The sequence below is a fragment of the Crocodylus porosus genome, unplaced genomic scaffold (genome assembly GCF_001723895.1).
Source record: "Crocodylus porosus isolate Cpor-Errol unplaced genomic scaffold, CroPor_comp1, whole genome shotgun sequence".
In the NCBI taxonomy this organism is placed as follows: Eukaryota; Metazoa; Chordata; order Crocodylia; family Crocodylidae; genus Crocodylus; species Crocodylus porosus.
Genome location: NW_017728947.1, coordinates 86,155,295 through 86,166,293, shown reverse-complemented (window position 1 = coordinate 86,166,293; position 10,999 = coordinate 86,155,295). Strand labels below are relative to the sequence as shown.

The 10,999-nt window shown below is 44.9% G+C and overlaps 1 protein-coding gene across 1 annotated transcript in view; it reads right to left on the bottom strand.

Annotated features, from left to right (window-relative positions):
* Nucleotides 1-10,999, bottom strand: part of TTC8 (tetratricopeptide repeat domain 8) — a 62,556-nt gene that overhangs the window by 37,065 nt on the left and 14,492 nt on the right. Inside the window, exons 3-5 of the mRNA XM_019552386.1 lie at nucleotides 8,188-8,308; nucleotides 688-751; nucleotides 333-492 (exon numbers count right to left, since the gene is read on the bottom strand). Coding sequence (XP_019407931.1) covers nucleotides 333-492; nucleotides 688-751; nucleotides 8,188-8,308 — 345 coding nt within the window. The remainder of the gene's footprint in view (nucleotides 1-332; nucleotides 493-687; nucleotides 752-8,187; nucleotides 8,309-10,999) is intronic.

Genomic DNA, 10,999 nt, shown 5'->3' with positions numbered 1-10,999 from the left:
TTTAAAAATTTGCTAAGGAGAGGCTCAATTTTGCTTTTGTTAAAGTCACAAACAGTTTTATTTTCAAGTCACTGAGTGAAGAATTAGGTCCACAGAATTTATATTGTGCAATGTTCTAAATTTGGATACACTTTATTGATTGATCAACTAGTAAATTATTTAAACTGTTTTCAAAATAGAAGTTGTTAATGTGCTGCACATTTCATATGCTCTAATCTAACTTCTTCCAGCTCAATTTTTTGATGCAGCTTCTAAGCACAACCAAAACATCACATAATATATGCTACAGAAGGGAAAGCTATCCTTTGCAGTTGAAAAATTAAGATGTTTACCGTTCCTAGTCTGACATATCTCCCAGAAGCACTGGTAATTGGGCGAGCAGTGTGGGCTGTTCTAGGAGTTTTTATAGCCTGTTCCATAGTGCCTGGCCGTCCACCTTGTGTGCTGGGTCGCACAAACCCAGTAATAGGTCTTCCTGTCTGAGTCACTGGCCTGAAGATAATGAAAAATGTTAAAACAAAGAAGATTAAGCAAATGTATTTATTTTTCAACCCACCCTATCAGTAAAGACAAATTACACATTTAAACCTGAAGTTGTGTAATTTATTAAATATTTTACATTAAGGAGCAGCTCCAAAACTTAATAAATTTACCAGTTTAATCTGCCAAAGATAAGACACTACATACCTAACAGCTGGACTAGGACCACCACCCTGACTGGTTCCAGGGAGTTTCAAAGAAGTTCCTGGACCTACAAAATAAGAGTGTTATTACTATGTAGACGCACTTTGTGGAAATTATGCTGCATATGTAAGACTGTCAGACAGTCCTGCTCTAGCTGTGAAGACCATTCAGCATCCAACCAGTTAGGTGAAGAGAGAGAAACTCTGGATAGAGCAATATGCCCTTGTGTTAGAACAACAGGAACAACAAGCAAGAAGAAAAGGATGCAGTCTAAGCTGGGTAAGTGCAGGAAATCTTAGAAACAGGGTGATCTGGACTAGGCTGGGTTTAGCAGAAGGATCTGTGACCAGTCCTGCTTATGACCTACAGAATTAAGGGTGTAGGAGGGAAAGTGTACAACAGAGTATTTCACCACAGTAGCAAAAAAGCACCCAAGAGAAGTGATGGACTGAGGCTGGAACAGAAGATTTGGTACTTCCCCTTAAGCTTTGCCTCAAATAGATATGTTCACAGAGACCCCACACAGAAAACATGTCAGGGAAAGCAACATTCCTGATTTCACACTTAAAGGACTCTGATAGGACCCTGCTAATACAGCCTGCTGCTACTGGAGGCTGGGAAAAAGAACCGCAGAGAGCTGAACTCAAAGACAAGTACACCAACTCCATTATCAGTGTACCTCCTTGTGGAGACTAGAGAAATCTGGGGCCTTTGTGCTTTTTATATATAACATATGGGTGGTTTTATCTATGACTACCTGATTACCAGCCTCAAATACATCAGAACAAACTAGAGATGCACCGATACATCAGTCCAATATCAGGTTGGCACCAATATAAAGAAAATTGACTGCATTGGAAATAAGCTTTTTTTGCCAGCTAAGTGCCTTGTGCAGGTGTACAGCTGCAGTGCAGCACATAGGCCAGGGACAGGAAAAATACAACCCATGGGCTGCATCCAGCCTGCCAGGCCTTTCTATCCAGTCCATGGGGCACCTAAACAATTTAGAAAATGTCTATTTATCTGCTCCTGACTCCTGTCAAAGATGACAGGAGCTGGGGCAGTAGGACCCAGGGGAAGCAGGCAGCACTCACCAACAAAGCCAGCCCAGCTCTGCAGCATTCCCAGCCCCCTCATCGGGAAGTGTCTGCCTGCCCGCCCTGGCTTGCACCGCTTCCCTGCATGTAGCCACCTCCAGCACCACGTGGCCCCAGCTGCATCACCAGGCCACAGGAGCATGGCTCATGCAGGTACCCCAGGGCTGGAAGCAGGAGGGAGTGAGAGCGCGCGTGTGTGTCCCTGCAGTGAGGGAGGGGGAGAGAGACAGAGAGAACAATGAGGGAGGGAGAGACTGTGTGTGGGTGGACTGTGTTTGTGTGCATGTATTCATAGGGCAACTCCCACACACACACCCCACACCCATCTCGCACTGCCATACATGCAGACCCCCACACCCCCTCACACAGCCCAGCCACCCTCCCCCCCACACAGTCCCCCACAAACCCCATACCTACCCACACCCCACATACACACACACACACACACACACACACACACACACACACACACACACACTCACTCCATCACCCCACACACATACATGCACATCCTCCCCCACATACGCACACACTAACAGCCCCACACAAGCAGGGGTGACTGGTGCCTCCTGAGTGTGTGGGGGGTGGTGCACTATTTGTAAGTGGGCCCAGGGGTGGGCCAAAAGCCCCATATCCATTCCTATACTTTTGTGCTGTGGCTTAGTGCCACCCCCCCCCACATGCTGCCGGCCCGCATAGCTAAAAAACTGCCCCATCCTGAGTGTGCCCCCCAACCCTGATGTCCCTCCTACCGGTTGCCTATGCCCACAAGCCTATATGCATGCCCCCCACAGTATACAAGAGTAAGACTTCATTTTAAGCTATTGCATATTGTCTGTGTACAGTACACAAACATATGTATTTGTATATACTACACAAACACAGGACAAAAATATTTTAAAAAATCAAATTAATTAATGTTGTAGATGTTTGATTTTTAGAAAATAATTTTGTGTTTTTCTGGTTCTGAGGTGGCAAAACTCCTTGCTGAAAGGAATATTTCTGGCGGCAAGGGGAGGGACTTCTGGTGGCAAAGGTCAGGGGTTGGGGGGGTGAGACTTCCAGGCACAAGATGGTGACCAGGGCGCAGGGCACCTCTCAAGGGGTGGGGCTACCAATGTGGCCCTTGACAGCTTGCCAAAACTCAATAAGTGATCCTCCACCCAAAATAATTGCCCACCTTTGACACAGGCGGTAAGGATCACAGCCCGACAGTGTGGAGATCTGCATCCAGCTGGTAAAGTCTACTGTGGTGGAACACAACAGGTCGAGGCCCCCATGGTGAGGGAGAGAGTGGGGCTGTGGTTGGGGCAGGCACTGCACAGCCAGGGCAGAATGGAGTACAGGACAAAGCCACAGCTCATTCTGGGGGGCACGGAGAATGGGGGAGGAAGGGCGGCTCCTGCTGCTGCGTGCACCCCGAGAAGGCATGGGGGGCATGTGCCCCCTGGATCTGTGTAGGGCAGGGCAGGCTGCTACTGTGGGCTGGGACTGGAGCTGGGCTGGGCTCTTCCTGGTGGGGGCTGGACCAGACTGACACACTGGGAGGGAGGGTTGAGGGTGCTATGGAGAATTTTGGGGTGACTGCAGCAGGGCACAAGCAATATGTGTTTTAATACATCCATTTGTAAAGTAACGCATCTAAGAACAAAGAGGGGGACACTATTCTGGAAAGCAGCGACTCTGAAGAAGATCTGGGAGTCCTGATGGATAATTACCTACACATAAATTCCTAATATAATGTAGTAAAGGAGATAATGAAATGTTGGATATATAAGCAGGGGAATATCAAGTGGAAGAACAGACAATTCACACCATTCTACCTTCCCAGAAACAAGAAGCATGAAGTGTGCAAGAGACTATGAAGGGGAAAAAAAAGATTTTTCTAGAGATATGGAATTTTAAGCTTGCTCTCACCTTACCTTTCCTACTCAGACAAAAGCTATAATTTTAACTCTTTTTCAGATGAATTGTCAGCAGCTTTTGACTATTAAGCCAAAAACTGAAACTGCAGCTGCTGCTGAAGCCTGGACTTCATTGGTGATCTAGGATTTTGAAAAAAGCTAAAAGTCTACAGGGCTGTGAAATAGGCGAGAGACCAAGAGTCAGTAACAAAAAGCAAAGTTGTGATTGACAGACTACCTTGATTAGTGGAACATCAACACAGAGAGAGATTGCTAACACTTGTGGATGGAAGAGAAATTTGCATGTCAAGTGGATTATAATAAGCACCGATTCCCCCAACGATGCCTGAATAGAAATGCCATTACTTCTATTCTGGGCATAAAATCAACTAGCCCACGTAAAACACTCCCCATTTCTGAACAGTTAATTTATTTGGAAAGGATGCATCTGGTATGGGAGTAAATATGGTAGTCAGAGTTGTGCACTGGTGCCCCTGTTACTGTACAGAAACTCTGTATAATTGTTGTGATCAAAATTCAAAAAGAAAGTTGATAATGTTCAGAAAAGAGCCATGAGGTTGAAACGTATGCCTTATAGTGACTTTATGAGCTTGCAAAATTTAGAATAAATAGAAGAATGAGCTACTTGACCAAATCTTTACATACAGTAAAAGCTCCATTATCTGGCATCCCCCATTCCTGGGTTAATTGAGCAGTAGGTTAACTGAATGGCCCAAATTAAAATATGCCAGTTAACTGAGCGACCCGAACAGGCGTACTTGCCTGTTTGGGCTGCCACTTCTCCCACTGCATCCGGGGCGTAGCTGACCCTCCCGCAGCATTGCCGACCCTCCTGAGGGCCCTGCAGGCCCCATGGGACAGGGAGGCAGGCCCCACACAGCCTGTCATGCCCCTGGGCCATGGGGATTCAGTGAAACTGGAAGTGCCATGGTGGGCACTTCTGGTTTCACTTTGCCTTACAAGCCAGCATGCCGGTTAATAGAGTACGCTAGTTTGTATGGTGCCAGTTAATGGAACTTCTACTGTATTTACATTAAGAATAGAAAATTGAAGTAGAGGGAACTTCAGTCCAGCTTACAAAGGTTTAATAAGAACTAACAGCTGGAATCTGGAGTTAGACATATTTTCCAGGTACAGACATTACACTGTTACTGGTATAAGTGATCAGAAATCAGTCTATACCCATAACAGAACAGAAGTTCGGCACACAAACTAGCCTCACCCCTCAATAAAAGGTGAATCTCTGTTCTGTTTGTTACTGATCTAAACTATGCTGCTTACAGAAAACTGTGTAACTTAGATCAAGTCTGCCTCTAGCTTTTTTAAACAATTGTACCTAGCCATTTTAGACTAGAAATAAGGACTGTTCTTGTAACCATGAGCTGAATTAACTATTGGAACAATTTGGCAACGACTGTTTTTGTAAAAAATATATGTACTATACTGTCTGTTATACAGTTCAAAGTAAGACTATCATAATGGTTCTCTTTCAGCCTTGAAATCTATCAAATACCACCCAGCAAGCTACTTTCTTCTTAGTCCCCATTTCAACTGTAGAGTGACTATATTTTTCCAGAACGTCTTATTTTTCAAGACTATCCATCTGTATCCAACTATTTTTCTTGGCAGAAAGTCTCCACCTCAGGGGGCCACACAAATCTAGTGCAGGTCTCTACATTTTTTTTATACTTGAGACAAATAAATTTTAGATTATCATCATATATGAGCTCAATTTTGGTACTGCCTAATTGTTGGCATGTAACCAAGCATGAAACTCAAATATTTATGGGGCTCACATGTTTTGTTTTGACCTCTGTCTGGTTCTTACCTACCCTTTCATCTTGTGACTCAGATTCGGGCCTTTTGGGAAATTATAAAAGACAGATTTATGTCAATATTAGACAGACAGAGATATTGGAGAAGCATTTAAGATGGATTTTGACTCCTCATTGACAAAGGAACTGGTAAGAAAACAAAATGTGCTGTGCAGAAGGCACTAGGAAAAAGCCTATAACAGGATGTTCTTTCCCCATTACTGAGGTGCTAGGGTAGCAAAGGGTGAAGGTTGTGGGCTCACCCATGTCTCACTTCACCCCTCCATGACTCTGTAACAGAACCAGCCATCAACTTGCCAAATGAAAGCTGAAAACGGAAGGGTCTAAAGCACCTGAGTCAGAGGGGCTGCTGGAACAGAGTGCTGATGGTCTGAAGAAGATGGCAGAGGCCTGAAAGTAGTAGAAAGTGGAGAAGTGATGCAGTGCAATGGAATTACTTCAGTTGTAAAGGACAATTTTGATATAATGTATGGCAAATCAGATTGCTGTGGGACTAGCAGGGGTAGAGGACAACTGACTGGGAAGTCCAGGCTGGACAGCCAAATAGGAGGCTTAAAAATTAACTAGCAAAGAGCATTGGGGACCAGCCTATATATAAAAGAAAGCTTCATTGGTCAGAGCACAGAGGCAGACAAAATGTGCCCAGAGAACAGAGGCAGATGAAATCTGTGCTTAGACCAACGTGGCTATAGCCTAAATTCCTGAAACATGGAAGATATTGAATGTTGCCATTCAAAATGGAAACTTTACAACGTGAAGAAGAAAAAAGCCAATATTAATAACTTGCCCTAAAATTTTAACATCGAGTTTATGCCCTCCCCACCCCCAGCCTGCCTGACATCTGATACCTACAGGTAAACAACCTGCCTTTGTCTCCTACATCTCGTCTACATTTGCGTTCTTGCAGAACAACTAAGACTGGCTTTTTTCATACCTGAGAGTTTTCTGGCCCTCTTTAATTTTTCTCTCCATTTTTAATTTTTTTTCTCCTGATGCAGGACATGTGTCCTAAAGCTTGTAAATAACAACTTTTTTGCAACTATTTAGTTGGTCTAATAAAGATCCAAAGATCTGGCCCACCAACTGACTGGATCCAGCCAGCAGCCACCCCTACAATGCTCCACATGGAGCCAAGCCATGCCCGCTCCTGTACAGGGCAGTTCACGCTGCACCCCTGCCCCGCACCTGCCAGATAGCACCATGCCAGCCCCAGTCCTGGCCAGCAGATACAGCTTCCTGGTGGGGCTGCTCCCAATGCAGCTGCAGCTGCCTGGGTGCTGCTCAGCTCCCCGCAACTCCAGCAGCTCTGCCCCTCTTCCTGCTGTGCCACCCCAGGCAGAGAGGGAAGCTGGTGCTGGATGGCTTTTGCCCCAGCATGCTGGGCTCCAGCTTCCAGCCACTTTCTACCCAATCTGCCCACCTAACATGATGAGCAGCCACCTGCAGGTCACCAAGTGGGCAGAAGGCAGCCAAGAAGTGGAGAGCCCTATGCACCCTGGAATTGCTGGCCACAGCTTCCCCCAGCTTGAAGCCGTGCAGCAGGGGCAGGAGAAGCTGCTGAGGTAGGAGTAGCCAAGCCCTGCTGGGAAGCTCTGTATGCTGTCCAGGGCTGGCAGACATGGGCAGAAGTGCAACACAGGCTGCTCCAGGCAGGAGCAGGTGGGGCTTAGCCCCTGTACCACATTGCCCTGGCAAGTTCTGCTGCATGTGTCCCTTTGTCCCTTCCTTCCCTCCCTCTCCTGATCCTGGACCCACTCCCAAGATGTAGCACATAGACAGCCGTCCACACGCACACTCACCCACCCAACACACACCTACCCACCCAACACACACCCACACCTTCCTGCCCCCAACACCATATGCACCCCCATAAATACATCCCCCACAATATATAAGAGTAAGACTTTATTTTGAGCTATTATACAATCACATCAATATATGTTATTAAAAAACCCCCAAAAATCAGGACAAAAAATAAATTTAAGTAAAAATAAAATATGTTTTAGTATCTGATTTTTTTATCTATAATTTGTTAAAATTATATCTTCTAAAAGTTTTTGTGTGTGCAGCCTTTAACAATTCACCAAAACTCATTTAGTGGCTCTCCAGCTGATATAACTAACTGTTCACCTGTGGTTTAGGACATACGCCCCTTCCTGTATCTCACAATGATGAAATTAAGAGAAGTGGTACAGTACTGACAAGAAAAGGATTAAACTTCTGGGCTGGGGGAGAGGGCTAATAAAGTACCACTTGTTTGAACTCTTGACTTGAAAATGGATTTTTGCTTTAACTAAAGAGCCCAGGTACCAAATCAGGTACATACAGTACACTCTACATCTATGGTCCACCCACAGGACAGACTTAAGCACCGATTTGAAAGATTCATCCTAATGTATACTATTCTGCTTAAAATATGTGGGCTCTTTAGAACTACAGTTTAATTACTGTAACAAAGATTTTATTCTACTTGGATCCAGCATGTTTTAAGTAATGACATTTTTTATTGATGCCCAAATAAAGCTGTGATAGCACCTGAAAGCTAATGCCAGGTCAGTGCATTTATGTGCAATCAGCTATTAGAGGAGTCTTGCCTTAAGAAACTTGAGCTATTTTAATACATCTATGTGAAAGCTTTGTACTTACGTGCAACTTGAGCAATGGCATTTTCATCAAGTATCATCTCGGCTATCCCCTCCTGATCCACATCAATTTCATCAACATAAACCATTTCTGTTAATGCTCGTGTCTTAAGACTCCAAGCAGCCTAAATGAGATTGAAGAAGCAAGCACATTTTAAACAATGGGGGGAAAGCATTCCATTTTAACAGGTTTTTAAAAATGATTTAATCCCTTAAAATATTATACTTTAATTTCATTGCTAATTCAGGGGACAGAATTTTGTGACCTATGAAAGATTAGGGCTGGTCTTAGACAAAAGCAATTGCTTGAAGTTCCATGGTTTTGAAGACCTTTCAGACCCCAGTTCAAATCAGCAACTGACAAATTCCTCTTCTTTACATCACACTGAGTTGCAATGAAAAACATTATCAAGTAAGACAATTTAACACACTAAACCACAAGCACTTACAACATTACCCAATGTGTACTTTGGACCTTCCTTCTTAAAAGCCACCCATCACTCCTTGCTTCAGAGTATCAGCACTAATACATGTCTACATCTATAGTGATACTAAAGCTAACAAACAGCACAACACTGCTGTAGTACTGGATGACAAACTAGACTGCCAAATGACTTCAGTAAAGATCCTGGCAGATTGTATGACAGGCCTGAATGTCAAGTACGATCCTGAAGTAACTATATGAAGAACTCAATGTAGACTTGTTTCATCTATTGAATCAGAGCAGCAAAAGCTTTACTGGTTATACAGCAATGCTGGAGAACCAAGAATGCAGATACAATTGCTTTCTGGAAAAGTTAATATACATTTAATGAATTTATAAGCCTAGGGTGATAGAGGGAGGTTGCAAAATCATTCACTGAACTTCTTTCAGACATAGAACAGGCTACCATAATGACTCATTATAAAAAGTAGGTGAGCCATGGCACTCTACCAGAGAAGTCTGTTTTAATGTTTGCAAAACAGATACCTCAATTAGATACAGTATGCTGATTCTTTACCTAACGGATAATAAAGGTCAAACACACGGAAACATTTACTTTTGAATCCAGAGACAGAAAAGGATCCTATAAGAAGAACTTGTTAGTTTGGACCATACTGTAAAAAGATCCCAAATCAGGGACACTTATGATCATGCAAGCATGTACCTTCACATGTGCATCATAATACGTCTGTGACAACAGAAGCTGTCTAAATAGAAAAAAATTAGACAACTAGCCCACCTGCTCAACCGTAACTAGAAACTTTTCCTGTAGTCAGAAGAAAAAGGAAAAGACCAGGATAACTTGAATCTAGTTGTCAAATAGAATCAAAAAGTGTTGTTTTTTTTAAAATCTTGGTTCTTAACACATGGTTTTACTGACAACTTTTAATTAGCACCCAGATTTTATATTTAAATGTTTATTTCATTCTTTAAATTTTATCATGAACCTCTGAGCAAAGTTTTCATTTGCATTATCTCACAGAACTTTAAAGTTTGTGAAGATGCATATGTGTGTGTTGTATCCTGTCCAACAGCCCCCCAGTACTCCCCCGCCAAAGGACTTCAAAATGGCTGCAAAGGCATGCAGAACTAGTGCTCTCTAGCTGAGAACGGGAATCCTTGCATGCCTCAGCCTTCAGAGGCTCCTGGTACGCTGTCTAAAGCAGCTCTGGCTCAACTTTTTTGGCTGGTGGGCTGGATGAGCAGTGCCCAAGCCATCCACAGGCCAGATCTGGCTGGTGGATCCCAATCCAGCACGAAGCAGTTGCAGCAGTGCCATATCCAGCTGCACAGAGGAGGGCAGGGAGCACTCTAACCAGACCATGTGGGCAAGAAGAGTCAAAGGGGGGGTGGGGGAGAGCCAGCCCTAACCCAGCGCTATGAAGAAAGGGGGCTTGACCCAGCCTCAGAGGGAAGGAGGGGAGGGGAAGGAGGCCTAAACTGGCTCCAACCCAGCCCCAAGATGGAAAGGGGGCATGGCTCAGCTCCATTATGCCACAGGGGTGGGAGAAGGAGATGTGACCTGGCCATAACCTGCTGCATAGGGTTTGGGAATTTGGCAGGGGGGGGAAGGTGGCCATATTAATTCCCACCACTTCCTCCACCACCAAATTTCCCAAACTGTGGAAAGACTCATGTGCTGTATACTTATGGCTCCATGGGCTATGTTTGGCCCAGGGGACGAAGGTTGAGCACCCCTAGTCCCGAGCATTAAAGATGTTTGGAGTACTTCATATAGAATGTCTATCCATGGCCTAACTAAACACCAGACTCCGATAAGAGCAGGGTCAGCAACCTTTTGCAGGCTTGGGGCAGAGTTTGCAACCAGCCTTGACTACAGAAGTAGGGGCAGAAGTCTCTGCCCCTACTCCCTCCAAGCAGCCAGCTGCCAGATATCCACCCCCTCTGAAGCAAGGATGAGATCAGATGCTGCAAAGAGGAGTGTGTAGGGGATGGGCAGAAGGCCTGTGCAAAGCAGCTAGTATTCACTTCAGATTTGAATTTGGCCGAGTCGATGGACAGCAATTCGATTCAGTGATTTGAATCACTGTCCTGAATCGATTCAGCCACTGCTGAAGCTGCTGAATCCCCAACTCAAATAGGTCCCATCCTCTACCCACTCTCCCAGCCCCCATAGCTGCCCCACCCAGCCCCAGCATCGCCGTTCTTTAAAAAATAAAAAAACCCGCACTCACTGGCTGCTGCCAGATGGGGGCGGGGAGGGAGTGATCCCTGCTGCCCCATGCTGTGTGGGGGTACTCTGCCACAAGCCCCTAGAAGCCCCAACAGCTGTGGTAGCAGCTGGTGAGTGCAGGGCGCTTTTTTGTTTTTT